We start from the raw sequence: 19,079 nt of genomic DNA on the forward strand, positions 1-19,079 counted from the left end.
CTAAGAGGGTTAATAACTCCCATTTAAAACGACACAATTTTCCTCAAGTGATGAAAGGAAGAATAATAAATCTTCAGGAAGATATGATGAAGCACTAGAAAAACATAGCTCACAATATCTAAGATCACATGCATGCTTTGTACAAACACACAATTATAAAAAACACAAGAAAAAAAAAATCCGTCCAGTAAAGATAAGACACCAGTGTCATTATTTCATCACATTTAATACAAACTGACAGATAGACGGGAACTGGTCATCATACTGGTAATGATGCCCTTCCCTTTTTCCCGCTCTTGTGGGTTGGATTCAGTGATTCCCGTTGAGTTCAAGAGTCTAGAGGAGAGATGCAAAGAGGCTTCCATAACAAAAGGGGTTGGAAACCATGCATCATCATTTAATTGTGGGAAGCCTTTTGTTGGTGCAGTGTTAGAACTGGCCTGACATGTGCACAACCGCTTTGCAAGTCTTATAGCTCACACACTCTGTTATCACAATTCTCTCATTTTACAGTATTTATTTAGTTGGGACCGACCTGCTGAACCACTATTATTCTATGAAAGGCTGTCAGAAACTCACTCACATCCCGTTAGTTACTGGGTAGGTCGTTCCCCTCTTAATGCTATTGGCCAATTAATGAGAGCGCGCGCTGTAATTGGCCAAAGGAAACGCCAATCACACGGTTTCCTTCCTCCGACCGGTCACACTCACCGCTTCTATCTGGGCGCGGCAGCACCTTAAATACAGTAGCTGGCTCATTTCACTTCTGTTTCAAACACACCGAGTTCCACTAACAGCAGACTAATTCCTGAGTGGTGAGCTCAGTAGAAAGTCGACGTGAAGTTTGTCGTCCGCCAGAGTGAGGAGGACAGGTCAGTGTGGGAGTGCAGCCCAGTGCACTAGTGTATGAACAGTGTTTGGAGGGATAACTGATACAAACTTCAAAGGTTTTCACTCCATGGAGGCCATAGCCATATGTGAGTTTAACGGGACGGGAGATGATGAACTGAGTTTCAAGCTCGGACAACAATTAAAGGTAAGTCTCCTGTCATTATTCTTACGAGGAGGATACATAGTTCTATTCACCTGTGTTTGAATTATTTAGCATTTATAATCAATGTAACATGAAACTTTGGCATATAAAATGTATTTACTTGTGTTTTTTCCTGCTTTATTTTGCTTGTTATGGTGGGAAACATTTTCTATTTTAAATTTCTATTGTGAAGAAACACAAAACATTTATCTGCTGTTCCAATAACTTACTGACATGAGCTACACTGTGTAATACAGTATGTTAGATGTACTGTGATGCTGATACAAAAGGCCACAGGTGTATAATGTAATATGTAATATTTCTCTGGGATTTGTACATTTCAACAAGTGGTGCACAGATTTACACCAGTATCCTTGATTTTCATGTCAACTTTTCATGCTGAGCTATCAGCTCCCTGTGGAACATTTTTGTCATGATTGGCGGACAGGAAGTCTTAAGTGTCCTCCTCCTGCTTTTATCTGATTTTTCTACTGTGAGTGAAATACCAAATGTTGTGTGTATGTGTTTAAATCTGGCAGTAACCTCTCCCATTCCCGCTCTGGGAGCTGGATGAGTCTGTAATTCCTGAGAACTTTTCTTTCAACTCACCATGTTATGAAATAAGTTCTTGTTGAAAGCTTTTACCGTCTGTTAACATTTGTCTCGTTCAAAGACAGAGAAGACTTTACAGTTTGGGGCTACTGGACGACTCTTGTTAAAGGGTCAGTTACAAATTGAGCAAAATAACTGGAGCAGAGATTCAACAGGAGCATGCAGTGATGGAGAAATGGAGCATGAAAAGTATTTTCAAAGCCAGAAATCACATTAGAGGGTAGTAGTCATGTACAGTAGTTGTTTTTTTATTATACACAAACTTAAAACACATATTCAGTACTCACACCTACAGAGAAAAAACAAAACAAAACAAAACAAAACAAAAAAAACATTAAAAATACAATCAAAAACAACATTCCACATATATATTTACACACATATACAAACATACATATATGTACATACATGTCAAGCATTATATGTAGTTGTGGTACAAAAATAATCACTTATACAGCAATTTAAATGAAATACATCATTGCTAAATACAATATTAATTTATAATAACATAGAAATAATCATAGTTCTGTACCCCAGGTTTTTGATATTGTCAAGCTCTCCCATTTATTTATTTATGTCTGAGCTTTTGACTCTGCCTTTAATAATTATCTTTTCCTATAAATAGTGTGATGCCAGTAATGGACTCTGCGTTTTAAATTTGCTCTCCAGACGTATTTTATCACTCTGTAGAATCTTTGGTCTATAAATGAAGAAGCTTTTCTGTTTGCTAAAAAACAATTATTTTCATTATTGATTGATCTGTCGATCATTTCCTTGATTAATCGATTAGTTGTTTAGTACGTTAAATGTCAGAAAATGGTGAAAAATGATGATCACCGTTTCACAACCTGAAATGTCTTCTTTTGTCCTCAACCCAAAGATATTCAGTTTATTATCAGAGGACTAAAGGAACCAGAAAATGTTCACATTTAAGACACTAAAACCAGAGAATTATAGCATTTTTTCCTATAAATTGATTATCAGAATAGTTTCTGATACATTAATCAACCTATCGTTGCAGCTCTAGTTTCTTCAGACTAGTATCTTGGTGTAAAGGTTACGAGTGTGATCCCTGTCAGAAATACTCGCTATCTAACTGTCTGTTTTTAAAAAAGTTCTCAAATCTAAATGAAATTAAATTAAGCAAAACTCTGTCACAATGTGAGGTCCAAATAGTAGAATTTCTTCTAATAAAACACTAAAATTATTGATATCAAGACGATGATGTGAAATCACACAATTAATTTGACATTTTTCCCGCCATAATTACACCCGTGTTGGACAAAAGACAACAGACAACACTGTTGTCCAACCAAAATATCAAGCAGAAAGTTGTGTTTTGCGACTTGGCTGCAGCCACTAAAACACGTCCAACCAGAAACCTTATCGCCTGCACAGAAACTGTGTCGACCCTCTACTCTTCTCTCAAAGAAGTCATCTATAGGAGGAGGTCTGCTGCATGGTGGTTGATGATAATAGGAGGGATGTTGATCTTAAAGCTCCAGTCGGAGTCCTGAATTGTGTCTGTCAGCGTCTTGGGACAGCTCTGCTGCAAGCAGCAGGAGGAGGACAGATAGAGAGGGGAAGTACAAGAGAAGTGGATAAAAAAGAGCGTAGAGAAATTATCGGAGCGGCTTCAGGAATGTTGCCTCTTGTTCCAAATTGCATAATAGACCACAGAGGATGGGCCTGTTTGGTCGTCCTTCCTGGATTCATTGGAAGCTTCTGTGTCTCTCCTCTCAAACACACAATCCAGAGCTGCCTGCAACAGGCCTTTCACTGTGACTGTCTCCCCTATAAATGAAAGATAATAAACCATGTGATTCAGTTACTCCTCTCAGATTACAGAAAAGGGGCTTGTATGTGATGTACTTAAATGTCTTTTTCATTGTGAGTTAGTAAGACAATGAATTCCTCCTGGGAGTATTTATATATATATATATTTTTTTATCACTGAGTGCGTCTTTTACAAATCAATCAAATTAAAGGTGCAGTGTGTAGAATTTAGTGGCATCTCGCGGAAAGTTACAGAAGGAGAACAATTACTTACTGGGTTTTCTTGAGTTTAAACTGGTTCAGGGCTTCACATGGCATTATTATTATTATTATGGATGGTAGACCCTTTTCAGTGGACTGTGATACTGTGCTGGTAACACTTGCTCTGAGGAATGAGAGTTCTTGCAGTTATTTGGTCCCTGCTGGATTTTGAAATTGATCTGAAATTACAGATAAGAAATGTATCATTTCAGCTCCATGTATCTGTGAATATGTGAGAACTCAGAGGGTTATTCTGAGAGGTGGTGCAGTATTATAGTGTTTCTCTGTCATCCTTTGATTGTGATCAAGCCAGAGAAGAAACTCGAACTTTGCACTAAATCCTTACAGTTCTATGTTGACATACGAGTGATGAAGCCTTCTAGCAGCTATAATATCTTTTAAAAAAGTACTTATTTTAACCCAAATCTTGATCTCTCCCTAAACTTAACAAAGTGTAAGCTGAGCAAAACTTGACCACAGTGTTCTTTCAGCATTGATTAGTAACGGTTGTGATAATGGAGGCGTCTGAATGTTACAGTTTCATTTTTGAGGACTTACATGGAAACACCTTTACATGCTTAAGCTTGTATGAAAAATGGACCCAACCATCATAACAAAACTACTTTCAGTTATTAGATATCAGCGTCCCACAAGCTGTTCAAACTCACAGAGAACCTGGTTTCAAAACATTCATACCCGTCTTCATCTGAGCTTGAGAGACAGTCCAGACCTTTGACCTTACAGAGGTTCCTATACCTTTATGCTCTGCTGTTAATCAAGCATTTGATCCGACTTTACGCCCTCTGTAGATTTTCAGTGCTCTGACAGGAAGTTGGCTTTATGTAGGGGGGAAGGAAATAAGTCCAAATCAAATTTTGGCTTGTATTGAGTGGGTTGCTGACATGGTGATCGGTTTAATCCTCTCTGACAGCCGTACTGCTTCTGCTGTCCCTCAGGCGAGAGCAAAATAAAAGGTGAGGAAGGCAACTGCATTCCACAACCGGGTTTCTAACAGCAAGCAGCAGAAAATATGAAGCTTCTGCATGTTGAACAAAACAGAAAGACAGAAAGTTGTAGTTCTAGTCAAGTCATGTCGAACCAAGTGGCTCTGAGTGTTATCTATGCATTCCTGTTCTTATTTATTACACCCCCGTTGTTTTCACAGGTAATTTGTTAGTCGGTCCCTCCCACCACAGGAAATAATGGATTACTCCTGGAAAGCTGTTGATGTAGCACTTTTCTCCTTATGAAAATAACACGGAGATTATTCCAATGAGAGTTTAGTCGGACGACTAATGGACCAGTCGACCAGCAGACTACAGGTTAAACCCATTAAAACAAAATGTACTTATTGGAAAAAACTGAACATCCGACACTTTATTGGGGTTTTTATACAACCAAATGCTGAACTTTCATGAACTGAAAACACACTGAAATAGTGATTGCTACGTCTACACCTATACTCTATGAATCTGGGGTTACGCCATGGTTACGTTACCTAACCGACACTGTCACCGTGGTAGCAACTTACCTGTGACGGCGCCCACCTGTCACTCAAAGCAGTCCATTCAGGTGAATTCACCCTCTGTACAGTTGTCATTAAAGCTACAGAGACCAAACCCGTTGTTTGTACCAGGCTGTAAATGTGTTTATTTCTGCTGTAAAGTTGTAAACTTGGACATTTTAACATGACGGGTCTTTGTGGATTGACTCACTTCTGGAGCCTCAGATACCCGTTTAAGGAACTGCAGTTTTCCATGTTGGCTTCATTCTTCAGCCCTGGAGGTTGCTGTTTGCTTTGTACTCTATCAGCCTTCAGTTAGACTTCTCTTTGAACTTTTTGTAGAGTGGACAGTAGAGCTGTTTTCCACACACACAAAGGAAGGAGTGAATCATCAAAGGGAGGAAAGATTATTAAGTTAAGTGCTGTGGAACACACAGAATGGCGGTGTTTTCAGGCTCTGGTAGTTCTAGGTTTGGATTCGTGTGTGGTGGCCTCACTTTTAGAGTGTTGTAATCATGGTTTGACAGAGTGTTGATAGGGGGTTTTTGATTTTACACCAAGATGGAACAAAAAGATGAAAAATAAAGGTTGTGATGAATGATTGTGTTTATTTTGTAGGCCTGGGATGATTCGATACTATCACAATACTTGGATGCAGAATCAATTCTCAATTCAAACCTGATTCTTCATTGAATGAATAGAAAAGGGGGCGTTACTTTCAGTCTCTGCTCCAGTATACTGTGTGCCAAACCATTAACTGCTGTCTGTAGTCCACTGGAATACAAGATGAAACTATAACTGGCAGATAAGATAAACGGTCCACAGCCTTAGTTAACTGCATTAATTAATGAATTCATCAATTTGAACGCATCGGTTCACCGTGAACCCTCCGTTTGTGCATCCACTCTTACAGCTTCTTAGATCAGAAAGCATAAAGTCATCCGGGTCGTACTTCTGTAAAGGTGAGACTGGTTTTGTTGAGGTATTACAGGTTTAAGGCATGTTCCAAATGCAGACGCTGGACAAGCAGGTAAGGTGTAACAAGAAAGTCTTGTTACTGGTAGAAATGGAGAGATGGTGGTTGGCTGGTGTTCAGGCTGAGGTGAGGGGGAGGAATCCTGAAGGAATCCTGAGGGTGGTTGTTAGAGGGAATCTGGACGTGTGAGCTTGGCAGGTTGGAGGCGGGCAAGCAGGCACATAATCCTGGAGACAGCAAGACAGGCTGGCAGGCAGACGGGCAAACAAACAATCAGACAGCAGGGCAAGTAGGCAGATCGACTGGTGTCAGAGCTGGAAGCGTGGCGCACGGACAAGCCTAGAACGGTACAAGGATCTTGCAGGGGCTGGTTGTCTGTGCAGAGTTCTTGTAGAGGAGTGGTGATGACTTCATGACAGGCGTCAGGGGGGGAATGATCAGACAGGGAGGCTGAAAATAAGAAAAACACACTTCCAACAGGCAAGCAGATGTCATGGAAGAGGGGTCGTGACAGAAGGACCCTTAAAATGAACGCTATTGAGGTTGTTGTGTTATTAAAAATGGATTTGATAGGCTTTTAGCTGAATCTTCATATCAAAAAGCCAGTTATTGGCAGCGTGCACACATCTGGGAATTGAGATGTGAGCAAGATTCAAAGATTCATTTTCAAGCTCAATGTGTTTTATACAAAGATCAAAAAAACCACTTCAGCATTCCCTTAAAAATGTTTGGCTTTCTCTTTGCCAAAGCTTTTTATCTCAAGAAAGTATTTGCTTTATTCTAAGAAATATTTTGCTCACCAGCAGCAACAATAAGACTCCTGATATAGTACAAGTATCAAAGGAAACTGCACTAATCGTATATCAAAATACTCCTCATCATGTATAGTTTATCCTAAGACTGACTATCATTTCATCTTTAGCTGTGAAAGGTGTAAAAAAATACTTCTCTGTAATACAAAAAAAGTCACAAAAAACCCCCATAAATGAACAAAGAGCTGAAATTAGGAACCGCTTCAGGTTGAGTCGTTTCTCAATTGTTTCACACAGGATGTGGCTGCATGAGGCAGATTGATTATAAACGTCTGCTCCCTACACCTCAGTGAAAATGATACAGAATAAGACTTCTCTGTATGGTACTGTTCACATCTCTCTCTCTCTCCCCCCCCCCTCTCTTTCGTCTGTTTTAATCCTCATTCATGTCTGAGCTGTACTTGTATCGGCGTCTCGCCGCTTGACTTCAAGAATGTGTTTCTCTTTTTTTTTTCTGTTTGTCTCCAGCCGGTTACAACATTTGAAGTGCAGGAATATGAAAACATTTTCTTTAGGTTTGAGTTTTCTAAAAGCTGTAGCTTTCAGTCTGTCTGGTAATTCATGTCCAAAATCTCATTTGCAACCTTTTACTATTCAACGGTTTTAAAGCAATCCCCACCGGCACTCCAGTAAATCCCTTTACTTATTTTCCTGCTAGAATTCTCCCTAGTCTTATCTTCTGCCCCCCCCCCCCCGTCTTCTGCTCTTCTTTGTTCAGGTAAAATGAGCTCATCCAAAGTGGGGGAGGGCATGAATAATTATTTGCGACCTATATTTTAGGTGGAACTTTTGTGAGTTCATATGATGTGTAAAATCACTCTAAAAGTCTTTGTGTTTTCAGACACAATACAGAAGAATAGAAGTGTTTCACGCCTGAATTAGTTCAACTCCCCTTTAAAAAAAACTGAGAGAGTTTCTGTTACCACTTCTGTCTGAAGATGAATATGTGCTCAATATGTGTGTCAACATATTTCACCAGGCAATGTCAGTCTTTTTTTTCTTTTAAAAAAAAAATGACGTTTTTTTTTTGGTGTTATTTTTGTTTGCTAATTTTTTAACGTTGAATTCCTCGTGCACTGTCGTCCTTTTCACTAACTCCACTGTTAGACAGCTGGCTGCTTCTGATTCAATTTCCAATTTATCTTATTGGTTCTGGGTCTTATTTAATCCTGGCTCCAGTTCTTGGCGTATAATTAGAGTAAGAAAAAAAACATCCGAAATAAAAAAACATTTTTATTTTCAGCAGTTTTTAGGTAGACATAAGTCTTTTTGTCAGAAATGATTAGATATTGTTATAGCAGTGTGGCTCTAGTCTGTTGGTCAGCTGATCCACCACTTGGGTCCAGACCGAAGTATGATGGAGACCCAGAGCCCCGCAGCGTGGTGGAAGTCATATCCAGTTCTGGCTGTGACTTAAACACGTGTTTCAGGCTCAGACAAAGGACCTTCCTGCTCGATCAACCTGGTTTCTTTGATTTTGGGTGTCATGTCTTCAAAGACCTATACTCAGCTCATTAAAGCTCCCTCACAAGAAACAGACCGGATGAGTCACCATGTCTAGCAATTTGTGTGTGTGTGTGTGCTCACCTCTTTATTTCCTGTATTGTCCATATATAAGTTGGCTGCGTGGGTGAAGTGTTGCTTGTATGTGCAATGTACCAATTTTGTTTGTGGAGTGCCCTCATGCTATAGATGAGATGAAGATGGAGACACACACACACACACACACACACACACACACACACACACACACACGCTAACACATACAGCACACATAATTGTAAAACAAAGCCACTCCTTCTTGCAGGATCAGTGTCATAAATACTATTTTTCTGTCTGAGAGTTATTTTTCAGAGGGACACAGACTCTGATATTCATTTGACACAAAGAAAGTGCCAAGCAGAGCTGAACAGCAGCAGATGTAAACATGCTGGCAGGAACAGATATGATCATAAAAATAACTACAGGCACATAAAGACACACCCACACACATGTTAGTCAGTGCTGCAGTTGACTGGAGGCTATAAACGCAGTAATTGATACACAGGAAGCAACGACCAGAAGAAAAAATTCACACAATTCTGATATTATTAAGATTTTATGAATATCATAAATTTAGACAAGGGTAAAAACTCATATGCATCTACATATTTCAGACGTTCTGTATTCTTTCATGGTGGAGCATCTTTTTAAAAATGCTTTGGCACAGGGCAAAAAACAGAAACTGGGGCAGATGTTGCATACAGTATGCATATTATTTTTCACAAGAAGGGAGAACATGAGTGTGACTACGAGCTTGAGGCTTTTCACTGTTTTTGAAACAAATGGATGCACAAGTTAGCATTGATTAGATATGACATAGATTGGGTGCATTGCTTGTACAGGACAGTACAATCCTGAAAATAGAAGTAGTCATACTTTTTAGAGGCTCTTCCCTCCCTGAATGTTCAGTCATAGTTAGTTTGAGTTTTGGTAGCCACCAGATACAGGCTACCAGCAGTGGTTTTTGTATTCTCCAGTGGTTTCCAGTGCTCACTACAACTTAAATCCTTTATTTCACCATGAACCTGCAAAAAGGACGCTGAAGAAAGCTGCTGTCAGTTTATATGTTTCCAACAAGATCCACTAAAAGTCAGATACAGAAAAAAAGAATCTGTAGCTGTTCATAATGCATAATGCATCACATCTCTGCACTTGATGGACTGAAAGAAAAAAAAAGAGAAAAGAAATCTACTTCTATACATCCTATGCCTGCCTGCCCTTCGTCCTGTCAAAGTCTCCTGATTACATCCCTGTTTGTATCGCATCAGCTCTCAGATGTATTTTGCTTTGGATAAAAGCGTCTGCTAAAGGAAATGAAAAAAATCATTTGCATTACTGCTGGTGGCAGATCCAGATCACTCACCTTGTGTAAGAGACTTCCTGCCAAGTCTGAAAGCACTCATTTGAATCATCATGGGTTGTAAATGAGCATGTCTGGGAGAGTCGGTGTAGATCTGATTTCTGCAAATATCATACATTTCAAGACTATACTCTGATGTTTCTGTCTGATTATATTGTATAAAGCTGACAGTAATAATGGCAATTTGTGCTTTTTTTGTACTTGTAGAAAATTTGTGTTAGAAATCCTAAAGATATGAAGTTGCCTTTGTTTCCTGAGGGGTCAGTCTCGGTGCATCAGTCTCAGATCTGCCATCATTCATTTCAAGTGTGAAAACAGTCTTTTATTTAATTCCCACCCACAACAGAAAATATTCAGTGTCTGATAAACAGGTATTATCTACCTGGGTGTTGTCTGTGATAGCCACACACATAGCCAGTCCAGACTGTCTGCCTCACTTTGCCCCAGCGATGATTCAAACCCCAGCAGGGGGGCCGAGGACTGGTGTCGGCTGGTTTTAAATTGTGGGGTTAGAATAGTATAATTAAGCCTGTCTGTTGTATAAATATTAAGACTGACTTAATTTGAGGTAGGAAAGTTAGCCGTCTCTCCTCCTGGCTGAGCCTGAGGCAAGGTGACTCGCTCGCATTAATCTCAACCATGAGATCAGTTGTTTTTCTCAGCTTTTTTGGGGCGGGGGGGCGGGAGGGGGGGGGTCCTTCTCCAGTTTTCTTTTTTGGATTCTTGTACCATATTCTTAAAACGTTTCTGAACATCTTTGATGGTTCTAACAACCATTGGATTTATGCAGTTTACCTTTTGATTTACATGTTGCTTCAGTATTGTATTCCTCTAGCAGATACAGGTTTTCAGTAGGTCTGCGGCGAAGTGTCGCTGTTGCATCGGCCATTTTTTCTCTTCTGTGAAGTGTCTTATTTCACCCATAATGCATTGTGCGACAGGCTATCTGACTCTTACGTTAGTCACTCATAGGGAGGTTTTATGCAACAGGTTTTAAGGAGTGGAATCTCTCTCTGCAGTCTTTCAGCGGTCCTGCAGTTTTACAGTTCGGTCAGTCCTTGATAACATCACCGGACCTCTTATGTGGATAAAAATGAACATCCTGTTTGCTCCGTTATCTTGTCCATTTATTCCTTTTCTCTTAATTTCAGTGCGTCTGTCTTATTTTCTGTCATCTCTGCAGATTATGACTGAGACTTCTGACCCAAACTGGTACAAAGCAGAGCTGAACGGGAGGGAAGGCCTTATTCCCAGGAACTATGTCACAGTGAAACCACACAAGTAAGTCATGATCGAAAGACAGAATAAACATTTCACAGTAGATTCTATTCAACTGACCATTGTTTTCATTATTGCAACAGTTCAGAATCCAAAGATATATCACTGTAAGACATTTACAATGATATAAAACAGAAAAGCAGCTGACTGGAAGCAGCAAATATTTAGTATTTTTACTTGACCTATGACTCAAAAGATGAGTAAGCTCTCTTATCAAACCTTTTATCAAGTCAGTTGAGTCAAAGACGGTTTGTGAATAAAATGACGCATCACTCTGTTACACCACCCTGAGTTTGTTTTTGTCTCACAGTGGTAACTCATCTCTGGAGAAATGATGGAACTTTAACTCACAGTTAAACTTTGATTCATGTCGGTGTTTTTTTTATCGTATTAACTTCATGGTTGTGAATCAAGACCTTCAGTAGTTGTAGAAAGTAGCTGCTGGACAATTAAATGTGTCAAATACATATAATTAACAATTCATAAATTATCAAGGTCACTTTAATTTAAGAAGAAACACAATAATTAAGATGAACAGACACTGGCCTAAGATTAAAAAAAGACACACATCTCACTTTACATGTTATCTGAGCGCCTCACTGTCCTTCATGACTTGTCTGTTAATAAGTTTAACTGATAAGGGAGTGAAGAGTGTGGGTGTTCCCATAATCCTCCCTGCTGTTTTAACTAAATATTTGAGCCTACTGTTGGGTTCCCAAACCAGCTGGTAATACCACATAATAATAATACTATAACATAAATGGACTCTATGGTAGCTCTATAGAAGATGGGCAGAACATTCCTGCAAACACCAAAAACTATAAGTCTATGAAGGAAACGAAGCTGCCGATGGATAAACTCACCGTCAACATGGACGCCTGAATATTTATAATCAGTGACCTGTTTGATGTCATGTCTGAGTACGGCAACAGAGCTATGATTTCCAATTAATCAAGGATCTAAAATTGTTTTTCTCGTACATTAATGTGCAGATAATGCTCATCACACCAGTCTACAAACCTGTCCACTTCAGCTGTGTCGCTGCTAATTGCTTGTGAGAATAACAGTGTCGCCTGGAAATTTCACAAAAAAATTGATTATATGCTCGATTATGCTGCTCATGTCACAGATTATGAACATTAATTAGGCTGCCACCAAAAACCGTAATGTTTCTCCCTTTCCAGCCTACAGGAGATGATTAGATTATATTAGCCTTTAGTTATTAGAAAGTGTTGAAAGGTAAAACTAATTAGATTCTGGAAGTCATTTGAGAGCATTTTGATTCAATAAGTGGATATAAAATGCTATCTAACCATCCCTATTTATTATCCATTTAAAGGTTATCTGTGAAGCAACATTGCTCCATAATTTCACAATTATACACACTTAGTCCTGAAGGAACTTCCCCTTAAAATCTTATACTGGTGACCAGTGATCAGCTGGCACAGTGGAGTGATTTAAGATTATCACCATAGTTTAGTTAATGGAGTATCACTTTATTCACTTCACAGACCTGACGAGGTTATGACCCTCTAGCCTGCCTACGCTCTGTTGTGTAAAAGTAAGGGAGGATTTGGTGCAACAGTGTGGTCTGAAGATCTGAGGGAGCCCAATGAAGCAGATCTGTTGTTTAGCCTGGATGTGTGTCAGCCCCTCGTGGTGTCTTTGGTTTTGGCTCCACACCATCCGTCTATCTGTGTAGAAGGTTCCCTTGTGGTGCCCGGACGTTTTCTGCTGACTCAGCTGCTTCTCGCTGTTCCCTTTGGCCATATGTAGCCTTCTGTAAATAATCCAGGGAACTTACTTGAACTTTAAAATATTTTATGAAGCTCACACTTTTTTGTATACCATAGTTTCAGAGAGTGAGAGAGTAGTGTTGGTGTGTGGTTTTCCTGACTGTGGGCAGGCTTTTCTGATCGCTTGCATGTCTAAACCAATACAGCTTTCACAGTATTTTATGACACATGAATTAATCCCAAGGTTTTTTTTTTGAAATGCAGCAGTTGTGCAGAATCTGCACAAAGGACAGACAAGGAAACTGAATAATAAATCATGATGTAAAGATCGGGTTTGAGGTAGAACACTAAATATGATTTCAATATCTCTAGATGTAACTCAACAGCACAAACTCAGGGCTTTCTTATTTAGAGTAAAATCAATATTATAGCAGTCATGTTTAGTGCTAATAAGCAAATATTAGTATGGTGACACACTAAAGCAGAAGCTGCTTCTGTAGCATGGCTGTAGACTCTTGTCTTGTTAGGATTTTGGGGTTGGCAGACTATCAAAACCACATTGGCTGCGAGTCTCACACATAATTACTTTGACATCCAATCCTAAATCCAATCATGTAGCGAACCAGAAACATGAAATGAAGCACAGACGTGGCTACAAAAACCCATCATCTCACCAAACAAACCTCACATAGTGCAAATAATAGAAGCCAGGTATAAACCCTAATATCTGCTCATATTATGAGTGTGTATGAGTCCGGATGAGGCTTGGGTGGTATCTATTCTTTCATATCTTCCTGACATTTTACCGGGGTTTACAGGATATGATGATGATAGAAGTCATTGTAGCGTGTATGACATTGTCGAGCGTACAATGCTGTGTGTCTGATATGTAATTAGCCTACTTAGACAAGTCTTACTCATGGCCCATAGAATAATGAATAGATAGGAAATAAACACTCTTATTCCATAGATTCTTGCTGAAGGACACTTGTCGCCACAGCGGACACCGGTGGGCAGAGTGGAGATGATGTATGGGTGGTGGCAGTTGAATATAATCATGTGGCTAATAAACTGCTTTTGTAGTTGGATGAAGTCATCTCAAGATAAAGTTATAATAGTTTCATGATTCCATACCACCTTGCAGTCACCATCTTTCCCAGCTTAGCTGCATGTTCCTCCAGTAGAAAGTGACCTCTGGTGGTGAGTGCTGTGCACTACAATACATCACCTCAGTACAGCATCTCTGTATCAGTTTCATAGAAAGAAAATCATACCTAAATACCCTGGTATACCATAACACCTCGATACTGCCCGAGCCTAGTCTGGACCTGTCTTTTTCATCACATGGCATTACAGATGAAAGGAAGCAATATTGATGTATTTACTGTTATTAACCTGAATGTATTTTGGTCTCTTGTCCATCATGTGTTGAAGTGGAACGCCACAGCTCATACTGCCGACTTTGGTGTTGACATTTTTGAGTTTATGAGTTTTATGACAACGGCTTCCCAAACATACCGTATGTTTAGTTTGTCTAAAATGTGTGCTGTTAGTACAGGAGTAGCAGGTTCTTCAGGTCCTCTGAAGGACACATCTGCATGGTCTCTTGTCTGTGTTTCTGCATAAACAAGTTGTGAATCATTAAACAAAGAATGTAAGGAAACTGTTGTATGAGTCAGGTATTGTCAACCTATATATTTGCTATTAAGACAGTCCTGACTCTTCAGAGTTATTGAGTAACTTGTTCCACCAACAAGAAACCCTCTCTCCCCATGACTAATAACAGTATTAAAAGTAGCTCTGAATGTGTAGTTCTTTGCCCTCAAAGGCAGCTTTGAGCTTTCAGTTATTTTTGTGCTGCTTGCCTTTTGACAGGTGGTTTTATGGGAAGATTCGTCGAGCCGAAGCTGAAGAACTGCTGAGCAAACAGAGAGTGGATGGAGCCTTTCTCATCCGGGAGAGTGAGAGCACTGTGGGGGATTTCACGCTTTCTGTCAAGTCAGTAGTCATTTCAATTACTCCACCACGAACGGCTGTTGAACCCACACTTGTCTTCCCTGATATTTCTTTTCACTCGACACACCTGATTCACATTCACACAAGTTTGGGGAAATTCATTCGCCTGTTGAGACACAGTTATTGATTCTTACTTTATCTTTGTCATTTCCTGAAAATAACCGTTACCGTGCGCTCTAAATGAAAAACTCTGTTTACAAAAATTGGTGTAGAAAAGTGGAAAACATCATCCTTTTATGCGTGACATACTAAAATCTATCACTTTGTTTATGCTTTTGAAAGGCTGCAGAGTTTCTCCCTCACAGTGACTGTCAGACAGACAGAGACAAAGAATTACAGCAGTGATTTCATCTGTCTCGGTTCTGCAGCCTTGACTTGACCCAGCAGACACATTTCACACTCACCGTTTTTACAAATCAAAACTTACTTTCAAGTCTAATCTCAGGAACATCGCCGTCTCGAACGCATAAAAACGAGTGAAAGGTGGTGAAGCGGTTCGTATTCATAATTTAAAATCTAATTTAAAACGTATTCACTAACTGTTGCTGTTAGATTATCGACTGATAGAGATTTGTTGCCAGTTGAAAAGCTGCTCTGGTATTACTGTGCTGGTATTGCTGTGCTGGTATTGCTGTGCCGGCTCACTGTCACCCTGTCATGATTTACTGGGACACCCTAATAGAAAGGAGCTGTTGTTAATGTGATGATATGAACGTAATCTGAATAGAACAGTGTGTTGTTTTCTCTCTGTCTTTTATCAGCTCTCTCTCTCTCTCTCTCTCTCTCTCTCTCTCTCTCTCTCTTTGAGAAAAGTGTTCAGTGACAATCTGACAGCCGAATCCTTGATCTTTTAACATTTTGTCAAAACGAGCTGTCACCGACTCTCCCGTGTATGTGATGGCGGAATGTGACCTCGCCGGGTCTCACTCTCATTTATGATGCAACTCAATGAAACGCATGTTGGGCTTCGTTCTCACAGCCTCTCTTGTAGTGCAGCCAAAGTTACCTCCAGCACTTTAACGCTAACGAGTCTGTGTTTTATTACATTCGCTTCTTCTTCTTTGGTTATTGGTATTTTGTTTTGTAGTTGTGCAGATGAATTTTCTGACACTTGTTTGATTTACATTTTTTTATGTACTCAGGTGTTCCTTGAAAATTAGGTTACAATCTCAGTTGGCTTTTCCCCAATAGACCAAGATGAATGTTGCGGAAAAATTGATTAATTTATTTGATTTGTTTAGGTTGTTACTGAAGTACTTTTTTTTATTTTCAACACTTTTGGTTATTATAAAATCATTCAAATCCCCTGGTTTAGTTTTCCATTTAACAAATCATTTCCCTGCTGTTTGTAACATCTTAAAGATTGTTCTGGTTATGGTTCACTGTTTCTCCTGTGAATCATCTTTCACACCCCAAAGGTTCATTTTAAAGTTGAAAGTCTGTGAAATCCTGCGTGTGTGCGGTGCTTTGAGTTTCTTCAGGAATCATTTTATCTTTGAATTAATGATGATGTCCCTCCCACAACACATTTTCAGTTTTACATCATTTACTACACTCTGTATTCAGTTGCAATAATACTACCAAGTTTTAACAGTGTCGCTGTCCTTCATGTTTCCATCCTCTGCAGGACCGGCAATGACGTCCAGCACTTCAAGGTCCTGCGTGACGGCTCGGGGAAGTATTTCCTCTGGGTGGTTAAGTTCAACTCGCTAAACCAGCTGGTGGAGTATCACTACACCAGCTCAGTGTCCCGCAGCCAGACGATCATGCTCCGTGACATGGAGGAGATCCAACCACAGCAGGTCAAACACACAGCTAGAACTACTGACAAGAGATGATGATGATGATGATGATGATGATGATGATGATCTCATATTCAAATGTGAAAGAAGAATAGAGTGTTCTTTATTAATACATCTTTTTATCTTTTTTCATGTAGAGCACGTAACTCTCACACCGACTGGTGGAAAGGAACACGCAACGGACAGACAGGCACTTTTCCCCCCCGCAATTATGTGAACCCAGTCAAATATCAAAAGTAACCTTACCTGATGAAACGAAAAGCAAAAGAAAGATGTCTTGAACATCGGGCACGGACAACGCATACCAAGCTTCAACTTCACTGAAGAAGCAGAACGCCGCCACCTGTTCTGCTTCAAAACGAAGAAAAGAAAGAAGAAGAAGAAGAAGAACTGCAGGGACAGATGAAGGACACAGCTGAGCTGAGTGGACGAGCTGCACGGATTGAATATGTAGCAAAGAGAGTTAGGCCTTGGGTTTTGTGTGGATTAATCATTGAATTTGGTGGCAGTAACAATACTTTCTTCTACTGATGCACTATTTTGTGTTTTGTCACCTTTAAAACAACCTGCCAGTGAGTCATGTCTGCTAAAAACAGACCAATGACGAGTTGAGGAGACCAAAGACTAATGTGTTTATCATGAACCCTCCTTTGGGATGCTGGATAAGAGTTTTATTATTATTATTATTATTATTATTATTATTATGTAATGTATGGGGTGTTTAATTTTAATAGTGGGATCCTTGATGGTTGTTTTGTATGTTGAGAATCCGTCTGATTATTTTCAGCAACTTGTTGAGCAGGAAAAACTCAGTAGGCAGTTTGATTTTAAATCTCATTTGTAAAAAAAACAAATCAGCAGAGCAATTTATATTCATATCTTCAGTAAAAAGAACATTTTTCTTTTCATATTTTCTCTTTCAAATATTTGTCGAGCACAACTTTTGTTCTTGTGCGTGTGAAATCTTACTGGATGCGTTCGCTCCTCGTTTACATATCTCATTATTTGCCAAAAGGCAAATCACATCCCTTGAAAAAAACCCTTGTTTATAATTGCTTTTTTGAGATATGAAATGTTGCAATCTTCAGGGAGAATTTGAATTGATTTAATAAGTTGAATTCATAAATAATCATGCAGGGCTCATTTTCACTATTTTTTTTTATAATCCCACTTTTTCTCTGCTGCAAATAGTTACTTGTAAGAATGAATGTGTTTTGTTGTAATGATGATTAACTGTGTGTTGCTCTACAGAATTACTTGACAAACGCTTGCATGTGAATTTTATTTTGTAGTGTACATTGTGGTGTGTGTGAGGAGAAAGGGCTTCTTAATTTTTACTAACATACACATTCATGTTTTATACTTTCCAATAATTTCAACAAAAGCAAAGTGTCTGACTTCATGTTCCCACGAGGAATGGTACTGCAGACTGCGAGGATATTGTTTCATAACGCCATGCTGAGTCAAGGGAAAGACTGACAGGGAGGAGAGAGGGAGATCTACATTTGAAGTCATCATTTTTCTCTGTCACAGTGTTGAGGCAATTAGCTATGACATCATAACCTGTCAATTGCTTAACCAACTTCAAAAGCAACAAGTGCAAATGTCACTATTGTCTGGCCTCTGTCAGAACCGGCAGTCTCTTAGATCTTTTCAAAACAAGTCATGAGATGAAATAATGTTTTCTAGGGAGATTCAGTAATACACATGATCAAGTCTCATTTTATTCCCTGTCAATCGTCTGCACAGATATCCTGAGATCTATAGAGCGGGTATGGATGTGTATGAACAGTAAAATACAATGTTTTGCAGTTTAAAATTTGGGTTGTATGTGAAATGTCAAGTCGAAAGCAATAAAATGTGTTTGAAAGGCATGTTTCGCAGACTCAGTCTTGTGCTTTATTTGCAAAAAAAAAAAACCCCTGAACATTAGGTTCTTTGTTTTTGTGACAGGAATGAAAGCTAATGCACCATACTTCCACCCATATGTCCCTTGCGGATGACAACTGCAATGTATTTCTTCCATGGTTACAGTGAACCTCTGCTGGAACTGGAGTTCATGCTTTGGTAGTGAGCAGTGAACCCACAGCTTTATTAACTGCTGCCAACATGCAGCTCAAAGCTGAATTCCCTGTGAAGTACGAAAGAAAAGATAAATCACAATCAGGGATTTCCTCACATAAAAGCAGTCAGGAAGAAGTCAGTGCTCCAAATCTTCCGTATGTTCAACTATGGCGGATGCACACAGGGCCATAGCCAGGACGGATTTAACACCATCAGCGTTCTGGTTGCTATGGTCACCCATACTGATGTTTGCTCTTCCAACCTCCCTGCAACCGTATCTGCTAGAAATTATGTTACAGTCCACAAC

At 39.5% G+C, this 19,079-nt stretch overlaps 1 protein-coding gene across 1 annotated transcript; it reads left to right on the forward strand.

Annotated features, from left to right (window-relative positions):
- Positions 1-700: 700 nt before the first annotated feature.
- On the forward strand, positions 701-18,576 carry grb2a (growth factor receptor-bound protein 2a). Its single transcript, XM_042422562.1, has 5 exons — positions 701-1,036; positions 11,060-11,157; positions 14,766-14,888; positions 16,534-16,708; positions 16,846-18,576. Exons 1-5 carry the CDS (start codon positions 959-961, stop codon positions 16,852-16,854), a joined length of 483 nt encoding a protein of 160 aa, XP_042278496.1. The 5' UTR covers positions 701-958; the 3' UTR covers positions 16,855-18,576.
- Positions 18,577-19,079: the final 503 nt, after the last annotated feature.

The sequence above is a fragment of the Thunnus maccoyii genome, chromosome 2 (genome assembly GCF_910596095.1).
Source record: "Thunnus maccoyii chromosome 2, fThuMac1.1, whole genome shotgun sequence".
NCBI lineage: Eukaryota > Metazoa > Chordata > Actinopteri > Scombriformes > Scombridae > Thunnus > Thunnus maccoyii.

Bases quoted from the DNA above. Each gene is read 5' to 3' on its own strand.
- grb2a (XM_042422562.1), top strand. From the start codon at position 959: ATGGAGGCCATAGCCATATGTGAGTTTAACGGGACGGGAGATGATGAA. The intron at 11,158-14,765 runs GTAAGTCATGAT...GCCTTTTGACAG, and splicing joins GTCACAGTGAAACCACACAA to GTGGTTTTATGGGAAGATTC. The intron at 14,889-16,533 runs GTCAGTAGTCAT...CATCCTCTGCAG, and splicing joins GATTTCACGCTTTCTGTCAA to GACCGGCAATGACGTCCAGC.